General features: G+C 50.4%; 2 protein-coding genes across 3 annotated transcripts; both read left to right on the top strand.

Annotated features, from left to right (window-relative positions):
* The first annotated feature begins 2569 nt into the window (after positions 1-2569).
* ZNRD2 (zinc ribbon domain containing 2) lies at positions 2570-7481 on the top strand. Of its 2 annotated transcripts, XM_035099455.3 has the most exons (4): positions 2570-2598; positions 2756-2904; positions 6194-6278; positions 6949-7481. In XM_035099455.3, exons 1-4 carry the CDS (start codon positions 2580-2582, stop codon positions 7341-7343), a joined length of 648 nt encoding a protein of 215 aa, XP_034955346.1. In that variant the 5' UTR covers positions 2570-2579; the 3' UTR covers positions 7344-7481. The 2 variants fall into 2 exon arrangements, with proteins under 2 accessions (XP_034955346.1, XP_034955345.2); XM_035099454.3 differs by having other exon boundaries at positions 2577-2904.
* A 2718-nt stretch (positions 7482-10199) lies between these two features.
* On the top strand, positions 10200-20946 carry FAM89B (family with sequence similarity 89 member B). The gene is made up of 3 exons (XM_035099279.3): positions 10200-10405; positions 10821-11063; positions 18125-20946. The coding sequence occupies exons 1-3, from the start codon at positions 10367-10369 to the stop codon at positions 18407-18409; spliced, it is 567 nt and encodes a 188-aa protein (XP_034955170.2). The 5' UTR covers positions 10200-10366; the 3' UTR covers positions 18410-20946.
* The last annotated feature ends 58 nt before the right edge of the window (positions 20947-21004 follow it).

Raw genomic sequence — 21004 nt, forward strand, 5'->3', positions numbered from 1 at the left:
CACGGATTTTAAACAGCTACCACATTCCGAGCTGGAAATGTGTGGCAAAATCTGGGGTTTTACTGTAAGCGCGACTCCATCCCTCTTCGTCCTCTTTCCAACTTGAGTCTTCGTGTGAAAAAAAATACTGTTTTCTTTGCTTGCTTTTAAACATCCTGCCAATGCAAATGCCAGCATGATGGTTACGTTGCTTGAAGCTTTAGTTCAGTCTCAGCCCTAATGGAGCACTCAGTTGCCTACAGAAGTCTCACGCTCCGCTACCTCGCGCACAGAAGAGTTGCGCTTTCACATTTTTCTGAAATGATTAAAAAAATAAGAAATGAGCAAAAATACTCATATTTGCTACAATCTTTGACCAACAACAACTACAGTAAAGTTCTGGATTTTCCCATTGATTTCTATGCCCAGTGTTCGCTTCTGTATAGTGGGGGCGGGAAAAGTCCACCGAGAAACAGAACTGCTTTGGGCCAGCCTGTATTTTCCTTTCCGAGGTCAGCCCGCCTTTAGTGGGTGCTGCTGAATTGTCATTAGCTTAAACTTCCGGGGTAGCTTTGTACAGTAAAACATTTCTAGTCGCCCGTGGGACACGAGGGCTTCCTATTGCAAGAACATCAGAAACTACGAAGAAAGAGTTTCGGCGTTGCTATTGCCGGAAGGGGAAAGGTATAAAAAGAAAACCACCAAGCAATTTTACTTTTGCTGCCTCTGACATGGTATTAGTTGGTTTTTGCTTCCTTACTTCATTTGAACAGGACAACCCGCCCCGCAAAGAAAAGAACCCCGGGAACTGGGTCTGAAGATACAACCATGTGAACAAAGCTAGCCGAAAGAGTACATTTGAAATGTTTTTAATATCCTGCTACATCATTGTTTCTGTCTATTTGGCAATTACTAGCGAGTGATCTCTGTAATATTTCACTGCAGACCCTGATCTGTTCTGTTGCATTTCATCAATAAAGAGCAAAAAGGCAATAATATGAAGTCTCTTATTAGAGAGTATCAAGCTCAGTCTCCCATATACTGGGTTGGTATCAGTATGAAACAAGATGGTTATGACCTCATCCCCAGCCTGCAGACGGGATCATAGTGGGGGATTACACTGTTGGATTGTCATAAACATCACAGTCTCCTTACCCCACCACTTGGACTGCATACATGCCCTACAATTAAAGCACATGGCTCCCCCCCCCCCAAGTGTTCTGGGAACTGAAACTTTCACCTTACAGTACTACAACTCCCAACAAAACTACCGTTTCTGAGGTTCTTTTTTTGGGGGGGGATCTATGCCCTATATTTGCATTTCAGGTTTTTTTTTAACCCTCAGTCACATCTATCCCAAATAAGATTATTTTTAATAGCATGAACTCCTTTTTTCTTTTTGCCTTTACTTGACACTGAGAGGTCAAAATACCCAGGCTGCTGCCAACTGACTGCAACAATAAACTCCTGGGTTTCTCCAGCATCTCCAGAAGTAGTTTTCACTTTAATTAGAACATAAGGGCATCCCAGAGGAACTTGTAAGTCCTGCAGGTAAATGAATTATTAGTGTTGAGCTGCAATATTATACATACCTAGAAGTATGTCCTATTAAATTCAGTAGAATTTGAGTACATATGCATAGAATCGTACTGTAAGATATCTGTGTTTTGGTTAAAAAGGTAAAGGGACCACTGACCATTAGGTCCAGTCGTGACTGACTGGGGTTGCGGTGCTCATCTCGCGTTATTGGCCAAGGGAACCGGCGTACAGCTTCCAGGTTGTGGCCAGCATGACAAAGCCGCTTTGGTGAACCAGAGCAGCACACGGAAACGCCGTTTACCTTCCTGCTGGAGCGGTACCTATTTATCTACTTGCACTTTGATGTGCTTTTGAACTGCTAGGTTGGCAGGAGCTGGGACCTAGCAACGGGAGCTCACCCCGTATCCCTGGGAAACCCCAGTCATAAAAGAAGCAACGATTTAGCCCATTATTGCCCCCTCAAACTGGCAGCTGCTCTTCTACATCACCTACCACCTGATACTGATTTCACCAAGGATGCCATGAATTGAACCTAGAACATTTTGCATGCAAAGATGTGAACTATGATCCCACCCATACTTAATTCACCTAGACCAGCACTGTGTATTCCACAGGGCAGCAGCTCTCCATTTTCTCATTCAAATGCCTTGCCAAATCCTGGGGCACTCTACATAGAAAGCATGTGCTCTACCACTGAACCTTGCCTCCCACTGAGCATGTGCAGAGTGCCTTCTCTCCCTTGAAGCGGCTGCAAACTTGAAGGAGCTGCAAAGTCCTCCCGCAAACACATCGTGGGTTTATGGGAGGGAAGCCTGTGCGTGCCAGAATCTACGGATTCCAGGCAAGCTTGAAACTATACTCTACGCTGCCCGCTAGCCAATTTCCGTGCGTGTACGTAAAGTGGAAGCAAACGTCCCGCCGGAACCTTCGTTTTAAGGCCTCAGTTTCGTGGGGGGAGGGAAAGAAAAGAGGACAGAGAGGTTTGTAGGCGGAGTTTCTGCGAGGAACGAGCAGGGAGGAGGCGTGGTCAAAGCCGGAAGCTGCGGCGTCCGGGGAACATCATGGCGCTGAACGCGGCAGGTAAGTGAGGGAGGAGCGGTAACCATGGCAACCGGGCCTGCAGGCCCTGGCGAGAGGCGAGCCTGGCCTAGTAATCGGCTAGCGGGACGGGGACTGAGAAGGCTTGTTTCCCCACCTCACCCACCGCCGCTCCTCCCATTCTCCCTCCCTCGCCCAGGCGACGAACCGGAATGGCAGCCGCCGTCGGAGGCGGAGCTGAAGGTGATCCAGGCCCGGCAAGAACGGCAGGACAAGATCAGCAAGCTGATGAGCGACTATCTCCTCAAGGGCTACCGCATGCTGGGCGACTCCTGCGAGGAGTGCGGGGTGAGAGGAGGCGAAGGCGCCTGGTCATGTTTGCGCGAAACATGAGGGGGAGAACGAGGGAACCTCTGAGCACGCTCAGAGTACCTATCTCTGCTGTCATCCCTTTCTCTCTGCTCCGCCAAGGAAGAATTTCTGGGCAGGTGGGAGCTGCAGCACAACTGAGAGGAGTTTAGGGCTTTTTTAAAAAAACAACAACAACACCATTCTTAAACTCAAGCACCTTAACAGGCAGGAGAATTCCCTGAAGTGCGGTGCTATTATATCAGGGGTGTCAAACTCAAATTCATCGGGGGGGGGGGCGCATCAGCAGTTTGGTCACCCTCAAAGGGCCGGTTGTATCTGTAGGACTATGTGTCCACTCTTTATTATCATAAATTATTGTCACTGCATTCAATTATTACTGGTTTTTTGTAATGATGTAAGTAATAACTAGCTCTGAAAGCAGAAACATAGTCAGAATAATGGCAAGTAGATATTCAAATGTACAATTATTGTACAATTTATTGAAAAATGATTTTCGGTAACTGCACTGGGTGGTGGAGGCTCGCTAGGGTTTCATGCAGGAGCTTTGCAGAGCTACTGGTACCTGGAGATGCTGGGGTCCTTCTGCATGCAGGAGAAATGTTCTGCCAGTGAGCCACCACCCTTCACCAAAGGGACTGGCTGAGGTTGACTCACTGGAGCTGCTCTCCTGGTTCCAGGGTTTAAGGGCCAGAAGTATAAAGCAGCATCCTATGTTTCTAGGGAGAGGGGGAGGGAGAGGGAGGGGAGGAAGGAAGGAAGAAAAGAGGGAGTGGGAGGGAGAGAGGAAGGAAGGAAAGAGGGGAGAGAAAGAAGAGTAGGAAATAAGGAAGGGAATAAAGAAGGAAAGAAAAAGAAAGAGGGAGAAAAGATGGAAAGGGAGAAAGAAGGAAGGAAGTAGAGAGGGAAAGAAAGAATAAGAATGAGGGAGAGGAAGAAAGATGGGAAGGAAGGAAGGAAGGAAGGAAGGAAGGAAGGAAGGAAGGAAGGAAGGAAGAAAGAAAGAAAGAAAGAAAGAAAGAAAGAAAGAAAGAAAGAAAGAAAGAAAAGAGGGAGCAGGACGGAGAGAGGAAGGAAAGAGGGGAGAGAAAGAAGAGTAGGAAAGAAGGAAGGGAATAAAGAAGGAAAGAAAAAAAACACGGAGAGAAGACAGAGATAAAGAAGGAAGGAAGGAGATGGAAAGAAAGAATAAGAACGAGAGAGAGGAAGAAAGGAAGGGAAGGGGGGTCACCGCCTTGATTCAGCGCCAGAAAAGAGCGCGAAGGGACCCAGGGGCAAAAAGCATTTCCCGTGCAGCGTGAGGCAGCGGGTGTCCATTTTAGCAGACGTGCGTAAAGCCTCAGAGTTGCACGTTCATGAGGCTGAGCCACGGCAGGAGGAGGAGGAGGTGAGGCAAGAGGAGGAGGAGGCGGCTTGTCGGGTCGGTGCCCGGCAGCACCGTACGGAGAGTGCCGAGCCTCTGGGACGCAGCAGTGCTCTGTAGCACTTTGAATCCTCCTCCTCCTCCACGCGGCGCTGCTGGGTGCTTTGTCTGTGCTTCAGCAGCAGCAGCAGCCGTTTCCAGGCGCCGAGCCGTGGCAGGAGGAGGAGGATTCAAAGTGCTACAGAGCACTGCTGCGTCGCAGAGGCTCGGGACTCTTCGTGCGGTGCTGCTGGGCGCTGACCCGGCAAGCTGCCTCCTCCTTCTCCTGCTGTGGCTTGGGGCGCACCACGCAGCGCTGCTCCGGCCGCCTTTCTACCCCCCCCAGGCCCCAGCTGTTTGTCACCGCATTGTCGGCGCGGCGCTTCAGCAGCAAGGTCCCGCTGCTGGGTCCCGCTGGCTGGGGCGCTCGGCGGGCCACATGACGAGGTCTGGCGGGCCGGATTTGGCCCCCGGGCCTTGAGTTTGACACCCGTGTATTATATAATAATGAAGAGCTGGTGTAGCCACTGGCAAATACAGCCTTTGCCAACCTGGCGCCTACACGAAGGCGTCAGGGTAGCAGGTTGCTGAAGGCTGAGCTGAGGTTGAGCTCTGAATTGCGGAGTCACTGGTCTGAATCTTAGCACTGACATGAGTTCCCTCAATGGCCTCTGGTAAGTCAGTCTCCTAGTCTAGCTGGATTTCATTCCCCATCTACAATATGGTCTCCATTTTTCAGGGCTGTCGAATACAGCGAGATAATATATGAGAAGCATTCTGAATGCTTGAAATAGTTTGTGGCAGTGTTGAGTATTATTACGGCTTGTATATGCAGTTTTTGTGGCAGTCACTGGCCTGCAAAGCATATTTCAGCATTCACCTGGTGCCATAGGCTAGTGAGCAGGCTGGTGGAAGAGAAACAGAAGGTTCCATCCTGCCTCTGATCCCAGCATCAAAGGCAAGTGGGCTATTGGGAGAGAAAAGGCCATTCATCCAAAGAAATGCAGTAGGCTGTTGTGGGAGAAACAGAGCTCTCTGCCCTTCCTTAGCTAGCCTCTGCCAGCTATTTTTTAGACGGCAACTAAGACTTTTGGGTCTTATGTATGAGGTTGTGGGAGAGGGCCACACATAGGCTCAGCAAGTCTGCAGCAACCATGAGGAACGGCAAGTTATGCTCAAACCATAGAAGAAAATATGAGTCCTGAGGTTTTGAGTTGAAAAGGTTGCTCGAGTTTTGAGGAGAAAGTTGAGGTGGGAATAATGAGATCAACAAGCCTTTGAGTTCTCACCCAGATTTTAGCCAAATCTTTTTCTCCTGTAGTTTTCTAAAAACAGGAGCCAAGAGAGCTCCTCTCTCTCCAGTAATCAGAGCACTGGTTTCAATATGCAATAATGTGGTCAGTAGAAGATAGGAGGGATCTAGGAAGTAGCAGCTGCATATCATTTGTGATCCCCACCACTACACACACATGCACACAATTGTTTTACCCTAATCTTTTCCTTGGAGATAGATGGAGTCTTTCTGAAGAAGGGATATCTGTTGGTCTTAAGCAAGTGCAGAATGCTTTTTTATATGTCCCTGAATGTAAAATAATGAGGTAAATTGTGCATCTGTGTCTTTTAAAGTGGAGGAAGCTCCTGCTTCTTTCCTCAACACCTGACATCTTGTGACAATCTTTTCTCTATCAAACATTAGCTCACAGTTAGAATTTTGGTGCCTAGAATCCAGGTTTTTATTTATTTCACTGGTGTAATTTCTCTCACCTCCCCACCCCCATACACACCCCCACCCCCATCTCTCACACATCACATTCCTTTTGCAAGCTCTGACACTTTTCTCTCCTTGCTATAACCTTGCCCTTTCAGACCATTTTGCTGCAAGACAAGCAGAAGAAATTGTACTGTGTCGCCTGCCAAGAACTTAATTCTGATGTTGACAAGGACAATCCGGGTATGCTTGGGATAGTGTGGGGAGGTTGCCTCACTGGGATGGATTGGGAAGGACAAGAGTCTTGGATTAGAGGGTGGGGATTAGGATCTAGGGCTTTCCTCCCATTATGTGTTGGTGGGGAGAGGTATTTCTTAATTAGCTGGAAATAATTCATGAGCCTGATTCCATTTCTGGGAGTTTAAATGCTGCAGTTGCTATAAACCATAACTGGTGCTGCAGCACTTGTTTAATGCTTACACATTGATGCTCTGGCAACTTGGATGATTCCCTATATTCATGTTTTTATTGTTCATTCTGCCTTTAGAAGACATCTGAAGGCAGCCCTGTACTGGGAAGTTTTAAATGGTTCATGTTTTATTGTGTTTTATGGGAGCTGCCCAGCGTGTCTGGGGCAATCCAGTCAGATGGACGGCATAAAAATCATAAAAATATTATTGTAAAATTATTATAGTGGGCTTCTGGGTGTGCCAGGAAAGAACCTTTTCTGCTTCACTTAACAAGAGAGAGTTAGTGTTAAGTTGCTGCTTAGATCTTCCAGTGGTACTTGCCTGTTCTTTTTCATTGGGATGTTTGCAAGAGGCTTGTGCGTGTACAGGACTGGGGCAGGGGCTCAAGGAGGCCCAGGAGTAACAGGGCCCCACGGTGATGCCTATGTGCTTCTTCTCTGCAGCCCTGAATGCTCAAGCTGCTCTATCCCAAGTGCGTGAACGACAGCTAGCTACTAACTCGGATGATGCCACTTCACCTGAGTACCTCTCCTCTCTGCCAACTCCTCGCCATGTGCCACGCCCAGAACACTGTGAAGGAGCAGCAGCAGGACTCAGAGCTTCTGCCATCGCTCCAGCACTCCCAGCCCCTGTTGCAGTGCCTGCCTGTCCACCTCCCACTAGTGCCCTGGCTGCAGCGGAGGAGGCCATACTGCAGAAGATCAACTGGGCTGTCCATGAGCTCCAGCAGAGCACTTGCGTTGAAACAAGCATACAGCTCTGCTCACTTATTCGGTCCTGCACAGAATCCCTCAAAGGAATTAAGGAACTGTTGCAGGGAGGTGGCCCTGATGTATAGGAGCATTGGCAAGCCTTAGGAGCACAGCCATGCCTATGGCACCAAGCAATGTGTCCCTTAGAGGCTAAATTAGAGTCCGAGCAGTTCAAACAAGACTGTGCTCTTTCTTCCGATTAAAATGTGTTGCATTTTGTCTCATTCTGGTTGTCTTGAAGTTTGGGAAAGGTTCCTGGAGATCTTTGTTGAACTGGTGGGTCTCATTTGGGACAGAATGAGGTAGGGAAATGAGTTAGACTTCCCCCTCTGGCAAGGGTGCACAGAACCATCCTGCAGAACTTTGGGCCCACTCAGTAAACGTCCTGGTCTTGTTGCCTGTATGATACTCTAAAATTAGGATTGTCAAGGGTTTAGCTTAGGGGAGGGGGGACAGTCACAAGCTGTCAATTAAACCAATAGCTCTCAAGCTGAAGGCCAGGCCCCTTTGGGAGGAACATGCAAGACATTTGCAAGAGTACACAATTCTAGGATGGCAGATCATGCCAAAAGCAGCCAAGGTTTAGTACTCTGGCTACCAAATCATCTATGCTTATGGAAGCTGCAGAAAGTCAGGAGAAATCTGGCATCTTCCATGCCTGGGTGGTTTTATGAGGGAGCTGAAGATAGCATGTTCTAGTCCTCTTCTACCAGCAGAGTTAGATCCTTATACACAGCAGAGAAACATGAACATACATCTTGCTGTGAGAATTCTGGGTTCTTGCCTGCTCCAAAGATAGTTGCTGGCATAATGTGGCCCTTGGGAAAGTGATACGGGCTTCCTAATGTGAAACAGTATTCAACCAAAGGTTTCTCTCCATTTGCATTATGAGTCTAGGGCTGAATTTGGAATGTGTCTGTTTTAATGCTTCAGGTTGGACTCTCATGACAACAGACAAATGCAATAGGAACAGAAGAAGCTGCCTTGTGTACCTAAAAGCCCTGATGGAGCAGGCTAGAGGCCCATCTAATTCAGCCTTCTGTTCTGACAGTGTCCCAACTGGATGCCTATGAAAAACCTGCAAGCAGAACCCTCGTGCAGCAGCATTTCCCCCATACGTGATTCCCAGAAACTGGCATTCAAGGCCTCTGACAGTGGAGGTAAAACATAGCTGTTGCAGCTGGCAGCCACTGAAAGCCTTGTCCTTGAAGTTGGCCAATCCTATTTTAAAGCTGCCCCGGTCTGTGGCCAGAAACAGTTGGAGGGCACCAGGTTGGCCTATGTTGACTAGGAGCTGCTTCCTAGCAGCATTTCCTGTCACTGTCCTGATCCTTTTTCTCTTGAGATGCCGGAGATGGAGCCTGTGACCTCCTTGCAAAGGTGTTCTGCTACCAAGGTATGGTCCTCCCCAGTTACGCAACACTACTGGTAAGCCCTAGTCTGGCGTAATACCTTGGTGTTCTGCACTGGAAGTAAACAAATCCAGTAGAGAATGTTACCACAAGCAGGCAACTGTATCCTGCCCTATCATGATTCCTGTTGGGAAGTTGGTGTCATTTGAAAGAGAAAGGACACTGAGAAACGATCAGTCAGTGGCAGTCTTCCAGAGCTGCAGTCTGATAGCGGAAATGTGCCAAGCTTCTCTCCCCACCAATAAACACAAACTACATTTTTTCCTATGCAGAGTTAGGCAGACCTAAGCATATCAAAATCGGCAGGCTTAGAGTTCTACATAGGGTCAGGATGTGTGAAGCACAATGGTAAAAATGTTAGCTTGTCATTTGGAAGGGCACAACAAGGACTGGGATATGGTAACTGGTGGATTTCTCACTAGGTCTCAGACTCCAGTTTTGCAGTGCTGGAGAAATGGAACATGGCTTAGTTTTTTAGCTCATTAGCCATTGCCAAAAGCAGGGTGGGCTCTACCATTGGCTAGGCAAAGTAGCCTGTCACAGATGGCACATAGTGAATATGGTTAACAGGTGGGAAATTCTGAACCGACCATTCTTGATAAAGCAAATTATTTGCTGAGGGGAGACAGGTTGATATTATAAGGACAATATTTAAAAGGGTGATTCACCTGCAGGCATGGGGTTTTGAGAGCAGAGCTCTGGCGCCACACAGAGGCAGAACTATGAGTTTAGCGCTGGAAGCAGCCTTAGGGTTTGGGGTACTTTGTGCATCCTCAGTGGCTTATTAGGAATATAAGAACCTGCTTATACCAGGCCAGACTTTCCTATATGGGGCTGCTTCTAAAGGTTGTATAATTATATCTCCTTGGTTCCGGGGTCGCATAACTCCATACCCTCCAACATTTCTCGGATGAAAATAAGGAAAAGCAGGACATTATGGGATTGAATCAGAAACTGATACAACTTCTGTAAATCTGGGACTGTCCCTGGAAAATGGGGACACTTGGAGGGTCTGAATTTGAAATAGCATAGCAACCAACTCCTAGGGGCCGAGGTCCCTTCGCCCCCCTTCCCAGAAAGTATTTCAAATGGTGTGCGTGCGCCGCGTCTTGTGATCGATTATGCGGGGAGGGGCTTATACCTCCCCCCCCAATACTTTATTCAAGTTGGCACCCTAGGTACCACGGTCTCCGCTGACCTTCATTCCAAGGAAACGGAGCCCTGCGTCAGCGCAGGCACCCCTGCAGTCCCTTGCCGCGTGGAGGTTGGGGTGCGCTCAACAAGCCCCTTTGCCAACTTGGAGACGCGGCACCTGCGCTCTCCCTGTCAGAGGGAAGGGCGTCGGCTTCTGCACGTGCTCCACGTCCGAGAGCTCTTTCCCGGCCCTGAAAACGGGCTCAAGCGGCGAAGGAGGCCCGGCGTCCTTTTGCCTCCCGCTGCGGCGGCCGCCCCTTTAAGCAGCGTTCTTGTGCGCGCCGCGCCGCCACGGCAGGCAGGCAGGCGAGCGGGGAGGCAGGCAGGGGCGCTGCGGGTGTGGCCGCTGCCTTCACCGCCACGGGCAGAGCGCGAACAAAGGCGGAGACGGGCGCCGGGCGGAGCTGTGCTCTTCGCGGCCCGGGCACTTCTCCTGCGCCGAGCGGGTCGGCCGGGAGGGCACCGCCGTCTGGTGTCCGGCGCAGCCGGAGCAGGGCCGCGGGATGTGGGGAGCCAGCTGGATCGCCTCCGAGCCGGCTTCGGTAAGCTAGCCGGCCCGAGAGAGAGAGAGAGAGAGAGAGGACAGCGCGGGCCTGTTTGCCCAGCCTGCATAGGTCCCTAAGCCAGCAGTCTCGAGGGGGCCTCTGAGCATAGCCAGAGTGCCTTTTTCTCTGCAGCCAAATCGGCGTGGAGACCGGTAGGCCTGGGCCCCCGTACCTCTCTTTTTTGAAGCGTCGCCCCCACCCGCCATCTCTGTTCACCTCCGTATATGGCTGGGGGCTGGCTAGTTCTGCCGTCCAGTCGGCGCTCCCTCTCGGCCTCCGGCCTCTTCTCTCCATCCTCGGGCGCGGGTGGGGGCTGATTTCGTCTCCTCCTCCCCCCCCCCGCTTTCTCTCTCTCCTCTCCTCCCCCCACCCCCCAAACATATTCCTCTTCTTCGCCATGACTTGCCTGCAGTCCTCCCAGGACAGCCTGGCGGGGAACGTGTGCGCCATCGAGGGTCTCCCCCCGCTGCCCAAGGGGCTCAGCGGGATCATCAACTCCAGCGGAGGCTCGTGGCGCGAGATCGAGAAAGTTTACAGCAAGAAGACGCGCATCCAGGACGACCTGAGCAAGTCCCAGGCCGCCTCGGAGAAGCTGCTGCTCCGGACCAAGCCCGCCAACCTCGACTCGGCCCTGGCGGTGCTGCGCAAGGAGATGGTAAGTCAGGACCCTCAGGCGAACCTGTTCTGGGGGGGCACTGGGGCAGAGGGAGCAGGCCGTTTGGGATGGCATGAAAGAGGAGGAAGTTGTTATCTGATGTATTATTACTCTTGTGTATGTGCCCTCAGGGAGACGCACCTGTGGGATTTCCGAGCTCAGGTGCCAACATAACTGGGCCAGCCTTGGATGCTGTGTCCCTTGTCATTTCCTATTCTGCCTTGGGCAATATATTGTCTTGGGCCACTCAAGTTTTGGGTCGCACCAGAATGTACATTTCTCAGGTCCTTTCAAGCCACCTGCATAGATAGTGCCATTAGGCAACAAAATTCTGCATGTTTTTAGTCCTCGTTGACTGCAAGGATATGACTGTGTGTGCAGGAATCCAGAAAGGGACTGAACAAGGTTTCTAGCTGCTCGCAAGGCAGGGCGCAGCTTAATTTTGTTCCCCAGCAGAACCTGAATAAGTAACACAGGGCAATGATGAGTGCGCAGTTACGCATATTCTTTGTTACTTATAGCATTAGTCGCTTTTTCACAAAAGTGACTCAAAGCAATGTACCAAAATAAACATTAAGATCAAGAATAAAACAAAGCCAAAATGCACAAGCCCACTCCACTAAAAAGATGAGTAAAAAACAACAACAGAGGTCCCAAACATACTTCCAAAATTAAGGGCCAAAAGCCTGGGTGAAATCAGGATGGTTTTGCCTGGTGCCTAAAAATGTGTAATGATGGTGCCTGGCATGCCTCACTAGGGAGAGCATTCCACAGATGGGGAGCCACCACTGAGAAGGCCTGTTTTTGTAATGCTTGGAGGGGAGCTCATAGATGATGAATGCAGGGCCTAGGGTGGTTCATGTGTGGAGAGGCAGCCCTTGAGGCACTGTGGTCCTGAACTTTATAGCTCATACTGAGCTGAAAAGCTAATTGTCAGTCAATGCAGTTGTACCAAGAAAGCGGTCTGTCCACAATCTGGTTGTTGAATGCTGCACCAGCTACCATTTCGGAACTCTCTTCGAAGGCGTTCCCATGTAGGCGTAACACGTTGCAGTGATCTAACCTAGAGGTTTACCAGGCAACAGAAGTTAGGCTATCCCTGTCCAGATAGAGACAAAAATATAAGCTGGGCCATCGGCTGAAGCTGACGAGAGACACCAGCTCAAATGACGCTGGTGGATCCAGAAGCACCCCCATTCAACACGCCTGCTCCTTTAGGGGTGTGTGACCCCATCAGGCCAAACCTCGCCCATCCGGTCTAGGAAACCATCAGCTAACAGCCCCTCTGGATTAAGCTTTAGTTTATTGGCTTTCATCCAGTCCGTTACAGAGGTCAGGCATCTGTCTAGCTAGCACATCAGCTGCCATGCCTCCTAAAGGAGAAATGGAGCCGCATTTCATCAGCATATTGCTGACAACGCACTCCAAAGCGCTGGCCGTTTCATGTAGATGTTAAGCGGCACGGGGGATAAGATCGAGCCCTTCAGCACTCGCCACTGAAGGCTCTATGGGGCTGATTGAAACTCTCCAAGCCTAAACCCCGATTGAAATGGCTCTAGAAAATTGGTTTCATGGTGCAATGATCTTGCCCAAGAAGGGGGCATTGGGAACCAGCTAATAATTATTTAGGGTGGGAGTCAACTCATTGGAGGCCCTCCCCCAAGGACTTCTGTTCTGTTGCACAATGGGGCTTCCACCTTCCCCCACAGCTCCCCCATTGGCTCAGGGAGGTGGGGGTTGAGAGAACCTCTGCAACACCACAAGGCAGGAGAGGAGAATTGTTTGGTCTGGCAAGCCAAAACCCTTGTCCTAACAGAACAAAAGTTCCTTGCATAGGTTTTCCAAACCCAGGGAGGGTTTCTGAAGGGGGTGGTCTTTGCCACCACCTCCTTTAGACAAGTGGGGACCACCCCCTCTCTCAAGGAAAGGCATTGATTGCCTGGCTGAGCCACCTTCCTTGCTAGGTAGCTCAACCCTAAGGTACATTATTGTAAAGCTTTGTTACCACTTTCTGGACTTGAGGAGGCCAGATTTGGCTTTTCTTAGTGCTCTCTGGTGTACACACACACAGCCCTGATCCATTTCCATCCCATCTCTCCTCTAAATACCCGCGGGACTCAGCTACATTGGCAAAGAAAAGGCGCTTTATATGTGTTGCTTAGGCATTCTAACACTGTGACACCAGATGGCGCTGTGGAGTTCCGTTTTTTGCCAACCCGATTTCTCATACAAAGTTTGCAATACGTTTTAACTGAAACACTTCTTTGATGTGTCTAGATCCAGCCATGGTTTCTGCTCCCTTTTATTCTCACAACAACCCTGTAGGGTAGGGTGGGTTGAGAGAGAGTGGCTGGCCCAAGGTCATCCAGTCAGCTTGACATGGACAGGCATAGATTTGGGGTGCTCTCCTTCTCATTTTCATGCATTGGCCTCCTGGAGGTTGGACAAGGCATCCCTCCAATTCTCCAATTCTATGATTTTAACTTTACTTTCCCGTGTTCCTACTCTCTAACTACGACACCACACTTACATTTTTATTGACAACCATATGGACTTTATTGCAGAAACCTAAGTATTTTCTGTATGCCAATGGTCTGTTTGTCTTTAAAAACCTTTTTGAATACCACATTGGATTTTCCTCCTGGAGAAAAGCATAATCATTCTATCTCTCCCCTGCCCCCCCCCCCGAATTATCAGTTTAGCCGGATGGTAAATATGCAAAAATGCTTTTGGATCGACATGCATACACCGACTGCGCTCAGTAAAACAGCACCATGCATACCGTGTTTCTCCTAAAATAAGACGTGCCTCTAAAATAAGCCATGGCACGATCTTTTAAAGGCAAAAAAATATAAGACATCCCCCAAAAATAAGACATGTTGGGGGTACCGGTACCTACCCGACCCAGCGGGAGCCGGCAAACACAGCAGCGCGCGCCGCGCCGAGCCCCAGCACAGCGGGAGCCCCAGCACAGCGACGCGCCGAGCTCCGACTGAACGGGCCCCAGGACCCGGCAGCGGGTGGTGCGCGAAGCCGCAGGAGCCGGCAGCAGCCCCAGCCGCGCCGCGCCGCGTCAAGCCCCGGGACCCAGCAGTGGGCTCAGCGGGCGGCGCGCGAAGACGCAGCAGCCGGCAGCAGCCTCAGCCGCACCGCGCCGCACCGCGTCAAGCCCCGGGACCCAGCAGTGGGCTCAGCGGGCGGCGCGCGAAGACGCAGCAGCCGGCAGGAGCCGGCAGCAGCCCCAGCAACACCGCGCCAAGCCCCGGGACCCAGCAGTGGGCTCAGCGGGCGGCGCGCGAAGACGCAGCAGCCGGCAGCAGCCGGCAGCAGCCCCAGCAACGCCGCGCCGCACCACGTCAAGCCCCGGGACCCAGCAGTGGGCTCAGCGGGCGGCGCGCGAAGACGCAGCAGCCGGCAGCAGCCGGCAGCAGCCCCAGCCTCACCGCGCCGCACCGCGTCAAGCCCAGGGACCCAGCAGTGGGCTCAGCGGGCGGCGCAAGAAAGCCCCGTATCATAGTTAAGGTAACAATGCTGTACCATGCTTAATTAAAAAATAAGACATCCCCCGAAAATAAGCCGCGATGTGGTTTTTTATAGGAAAAATGAATATAAGATGTGTCTTATTTTAGGAGAAACACGGTAGTACATAATCAACTGTAAAATACAACTAGGATCAGAGTATTTTGCCTCCTTAAAACAGTCGCCCTGGATTTATGCATCTTTAGAGTGTTTGTTATCTGCCGTCAGATCAGGACAAACTTGCTACTTACAAGACATCTTTGTTTGCAGTCAGTGCCCAGGAAATTAGAAGTAGTTACGTGCACTCAATCAAATGTCAGGCTGTGAAGATCATTTGATATAAGCCAAAGTCTACATTATTGCAGTACTCAGTGGTGAGTGGTGTCCAATGGCATTCCGTGTTAATGAATTCTAAATTGTTGTTGTTTAGTCGTGTCCGACTCTTCATGACCCCCTGGACCAGAGCACGCCAGGCACTCCTGTTTTGCACTGCCTCCCGCAGTTTGGTCAGACTCATGTTGGTAGCTTTGAGAACACTGTCCAACCATCTCATCCTCTGTCGTCCCCTTCTCCTTGTGATCTTTCCCAACATCAGGGTCTTTTCCAGGGAGTCTTCTCTTCTCATGAGGTGGCCAAAGTATTGGAGCCTCAGCTTCAGTGAGCACTTAGGGCTGATTTCCTTCAGAATGGATAGGTTTGATCTTCTAGCAGTCCATTCTAAATAGGCTAGAGTAAAACCTAAGGTTATTTCCTAGAGTACAGCTATTGTTAGTGTTTTGCCCTGAGACCCATTTTGTAATGACTGACAGTTTTAAAAGTAAGTGAATCAAAACTGAAAGGATGGTAATTCAAGAGAGAGTCTGGTACAGTGGCTAGAGCGGGCACGAGGACCCTGTGGCCTACAACTCCCATCATTCCTAACCATTGGTCATTCTGGCTGAAGGGGCTCCTGGGCAATCAGGTACTCCCATCTCTGCCTAGAGCGTCCATCTATGAAGACTAGGAAAGTGAGATTTGTGCAGGATAAGGCTATGTCCTCTGCAGTGTTAGAAACTCAGATATATAAGCTTATTGCTAAATGGCACCTAGGTTACAGTTGCCACAATGGAATGTCTAGGTGCCTTTCCCCCCAATGATATATTATTAGCATCATTATCATCATCATTTCTATACTGCTTTATATTTTAAAGAAGACATCTCGAAACGGATTACAACACATTAAAACATGAAATAAAACTATCCAGAATAAAACAGACCCAAGCTTCAAGGAAAATATTTCAGATCCTTCTCTTAAGTGACATTTTGCTTTCCCCAGTCGCCAACCTGGCATCCACAAATCTCCACATGGTCACAATTGGACCGTTGCAAAACGCGCCTGGCGCCTAGCTAATTTCTAACACTGGTCTGCTGCTGGAGGCAGTATGCCTCCGGCTGTCAGTTGTCAGGAATCGCAAGTGGGGAAGGGTGCTTTTGCCCTCGGGTCCTGCTTGCAGACTTCCCATTGGGGAATCCGGGTGGTCACTGTGATGAGAGGAGGCTGGGCCAGACAGGACTCTTTCTATGTTGTACGGTTCGGTGCAACTTTCAGCTTTTCCTGTGTGTGAGGAGAATGAGGCTAAACAGTGACACGCCCCCCCCCCCCAGGTGGTTGTGAAAACAAACCCAACAAAGACTGCAAACCACCCTTGGAACTGCAATCCGCTTAATAGCACAGGCTATTGTGCATGTGGGCATTGCGCCGCACCCAGAAGTTAATATAAAAATGGCAAAAATGTTCCTAGAAGAGCCCGGAAAGGGCAAAAAAAAGGCATGGAAACAGCACCTAGCAATCCCAGAAGCCTTTGCAAGTGCAATCGCAGGAGCCTTTGCGAACAACCTTTGAAGCCTGCAAGAGAGTTGGAGTTTGAGCAAGGAAGTTTGGAGGGAGTCTGGTTTTTTAAAAAAGGTTTTTTTCAGGGTTTTCCAGAGGTTGGGAGGTTCTTCGCAGGCTTTCCCAATGGTGTTTCAAATATGCGCAGTTTCACTTAAACGCAGCCCCCACATAAATTGGGTTGGTTGCCTGTAACCGCTAAATGTAACGAATGGGGAGTCAAGGAGAAGTGCGACTTGGCATGGCTTCAAAGCACGTGCTATGCATTCCTCCTCCAGCAGGGAGCAGCAGAAACACACAGCAGACTTTTCAAAATGCACCAACTCTCCCTGCAGGGAAACCCATACTGTACTGTACTAGAAACCCATTTTCAGTTTGCAGCAATTGTCTTCTGGCACCTTTTTTATTATTATTATTGCTTACTCTCTCTTTTTCTTTGTACGGGAGCCAGCCTGATAAAGAAGTCTAAACTTCCTGGCCTTTGATGTCCAATCGACCCTTGTGACTTTGAGGGCTTTTTGTTCTCCTCCTCCTCTGTGCTTAAACAAAACAAGAGCATTGTTGCCACCCTCCGGACCCCTTGCATTGGGGGCACACAGAGAAGGGCCTCCCAAGATGATCTCAAGGTCTGGGTGGGGGTCCCAAGGTTTGGGGCAGGAGGACTCTTTCCCAGATGTACCTGGAGGTGCCAAAGTATAAGCTCTGCCACAGAGCTTTGGTTGCTCCCTGAATTTGAAAGACACTGACTGTCTTGCTCCACAGTCTCACTAATACTAAGAATAAGAATAAGAAACTCCAGCGGGTGCAGAATGCCGCAGCGAGGCTCCTTACGGGGGTCCTGGCCGCAGGATCACATTCATCCAGTGCTTTACCAGCTGCACTGGCTCCCGGCGGAGTACAGGATCAGGTTTAAGGTGCTGGTTTTGACCTTTAAAGGCCTATGCGGCTTGGGACCCTCGCACCTACAGGACCGCCTCTCCTGGTACGCCCCGTGGAGGACCTTAAGGTCCACAAACAACAATATTCTGGAGATCCCGAGCCATAAGGTGGCTAGATTGGCCTCAACTAGGGCCAGGGCCTTTTCAGTATTGGTCCCAACTTGGTGGAATGCTCTTTCACAGGAGACCAGGGCCCTGCGGGATTTGACATCTTTCCGCAGGGGCTGCAAGACGGAGCTGTTCCACCTGGCCTTTGGGTTGGATTCAGTCTGACCCCTGTGTTTTCCTCCCTCATGGTTTGGATTTATGGACTACTTAAAATGAGGCTGCATTTTAAATTTTAATATTGTGTTTTAATCTGTATTTTAATTCATTGTTTTCTTTTCTTTTATGTCTTACTGTAATTTTATTGGTGTTAGCCGCCCTGAGCCTGGTTTTGACTGAGGAGGGCGGGGTATAAATAAAAATTTAATATTATTATTTTAATTATTATTATACCCCGCCCATCTGGCTGGGTTTCCCCAGCCACTGTGGCGGCTTCCAACAGAAGTATTAAAACACAGTATTACATACCTCAGAGGCAGAATGCCTCCAAATGCCCGTCACTGGAGAATACAACATGGGGGAGAGAGCAATTGTGGTCATGTCCTGCTTGCCGGGTGTCCCAGGCTGGCACTACGGGGAAGTGTTGCCGATTCTCCAGCTGAGCCCTCTCCGCTCTTTGTTTGTTTCAGGTGGGGCTCCGGCAACTGGACATGTCTCTGCTCTGCCAGCTGTGGTCCCTGTACGAGTCCATTCAGGAATACAAGGGCCTCTTCCAGGACATGTCTTCCTCGCTGCACTCGGAAGGCAGCCTGGCTGCTGAAAACGGCTTCTCGGATGAGGACGAGGACTTCGAGGTGGATCAGATGAGCCCCGACGGGCACAAGGAAAACCCTCTGGGCCAGCGGCTCCGCCTGCTCCAGCCCCAGAACTCCCGGGATCAGTGGCTCCAGGACTCCTTCCACATCACCATCTGAAGCCTCTGCCTCCGCTCCACACTTGCCTTCCCCCCCCCTTGTGTGTCAGCTGGCGAACCTGACTCCTGCATCTTTTGCAAAAGACGTTCAGGGTGGCAATGGAGGGGTTCAGTGAGAGGAGGGCTGTTCGCATCGGGCAGTTTACAGCTGGCTCCGTCATAATCAAACGACCCCTGAGGATAACTACCACCTTATGCTTTGCAATTAACCTGTGGGGGGGGTTAGCATTCAATCGCCGCCGGGATGTCACAGAGCAATCTTTCCAGAGAGAGAAAAAGAGGTTTGTGTGTGCAGCCAGTTCAGGAACAGAGTGCAATTCATTTTAGTCCTCTGGGCAAATGGCGGACTTGGGGCTTTCAGATTTCAGCGGCGCCCCGTGCAACGCCGAAATCCGCCTCTTGCCTTCTGTTCTAAGTCCTTGTTGCAGCATCCCCTCAGCTTGGCACCCGTTGCGGGTGAGCTGGCCGTGGTCCCCTAAATGCGCCTCCGCTCCAGGGCATAGAACCACAGAATCGTAGAGTTAAGAGGGAACCCTGAGGGTCATCCAGTCCAGCCCCCTGCAATCTCGGCTGAAGCATCCATGACCCTCCGACCTCTGCTTAAAAACCTCCAAGGAAGGAGAGTCCACAACCTCCCGAGGGAGTCCGTTCCAGTGCCGAACAGCTCTTAACTGTCAGGAAGTCCTTCCTGGTGTTTAGTCGGAATCTCCTTTCTTGTAACTTGAAGCCATTGGTTCGGGTCCTGTGCTCCGGAGTAGGAGAAAACAGTGCCTGCCTCCAGTCCAAAGGCAGCTGCCACCATCCTCTTCTCACTCAGAAAAAGGGGCTTATGGGACAGATGAGCCGCTGCAATCTTTAGGATGTAAGCATCTGGCTTCCCATTGGGGCCAACCAGGTTCCTGGAGGAGGGATAGGGGAACCCTCTAGCCCTCCTTGGGCTACAGCCGCTGTCATCCGTGGCCACTAGCCCTGTGGCCTCTGAGAGCAGCGTTGGGGGGGGGGTGTCTCCAAGTTTCCCCACCCCAGCCTAGAAGAAACCTCCCAGCATTGCTGCCCAGCAGCGATTGATCTGACTCTGCAGCTGTGCCAGAAGGGAAAGTCTCTTGAGAGTCCTTCCATTTCAAAGAAAAGCTGCAGCTCTGTTCCATGTACATGGTGCTTGAGGCATAACTGAGGCCGTGGCCGTGGCTACCTCACTGTTTGTTTCTGGGGAATGGCTCACACCTCAACTAGGCACTGTATTTTCCAGCTGAAAGAGACTTCTTGGGGATGGGGTAGCAGGATTTCCCTCGGCCACCTCCCTCGCTTAGTGTCCCCACGGCTGCCACCCCAAATCGGCTCTCTTTCTCTCTTTGGGAGATGAAGACTACACAGGGCAAGCGGCAGAGCTCAGCCCTTGAATTCAGGATGTCCCAGGTTCAGTCCCTAGCAGCGCTTCCCCAGGTAGGCAACAGCCCCTTCCTGAGACCACGGAGAACAACTGCCAGTCAGTGTAGACAGTACTGAGCTAGAGAGGGACCAAGGGTCTGATTCTGAATATAAGGCAGCTTCCTGTGTCTCTCTAGAGCAGTGTTTCCCAACCTTGGGTCTCCAACTGTTTTTGGACTACAACTCCCATCATCCCTAGTTAGCAAGACCAGTGGTCAGGGATGATGGGAATTGTAGTCTGAAAACAGCTGGAGACCCAAGGTTGGGAAACACTGCTCTAGATCAGGCATCCCCAGACTTCGGCCCTCCAGATGTTTTGGACTACAATTCCCATCTTCCCCAACCACCGGTCCACCGTCCCTCAGACCATGTGGGGCGCCGGACTATATTATTTGGGGTGGGGGTGGGGGTGGGAATGAATGAATTCCTATGCCCCACAAATAACCCAGAGATGCATTTCAAATAAAAGGACACATTCTACTCATGTCAAAACACGCTGAATCCCAGACCGTCCTCGGGCCACATTGAGAAGGCGATTGGGCTGCATCCGGTCCCCGGGCCTTAGGTTGCCTACCCCTGCTTTCAGACTACAGCTCCCATCATTCCTAGCTAGCAGGACCAGTGGTCAGGGATGAAGGGAATTGTAGTCCGAAAACAGCTGGAGACCCAAGGTTGGGAAACACTGCTCTAGAGGCTGAGCTCTGTCCCGGCCTCCACCCCATCCCCAGTCCTTTGGAAGCATCCCAAAACGGCGTAGCTGAATAGGAACTTGCTGTGCACGAAGAAGCTTACTTGCTAGATTTTTCTAGGCAGAGTTGCGTTTGCTGGATTAATTATTAGTGCCTCGGCCGCGTTACCTAAAAAGCGGCCTCTTTAAAATATTTAATTATATATGATTGTTCTGGGCTTTTTTGTTTTAATTTTAAGGCCTTGAAATACTAGGGTTGGGGCAGATCTCTGCTTCTCCCCCCATCCCGCACTATATAACTGGGTACAAATTTTGGACGGCTAAGTTAATATATTGTTTTGTTTATTTTTAACGGGGCATTTTTGCAACGGAGCCCATTGCAACCGTGGCGTGAATCCAGGGAATAAAATGACCTCGCAGAACCAGGTTCTTGTCTGTGTTTCATTCCAAGCTGGGGCAGGAGTGAGGATCCTGGTTTTG

This window comes from Zootoca vivipara, chromosome 16, assembly GCF_965207765.1.
Source record: "Zootoca vivipara chromosome 16, rZooViv2.hap1.1, whole genome shotgun sequence".
Lineage (NCBI taxonomy): Eukaryota > Metazoa > Chordata > Lepidosauria > Squamata > Lacertidae > Zootoca > Zootoca vivipara.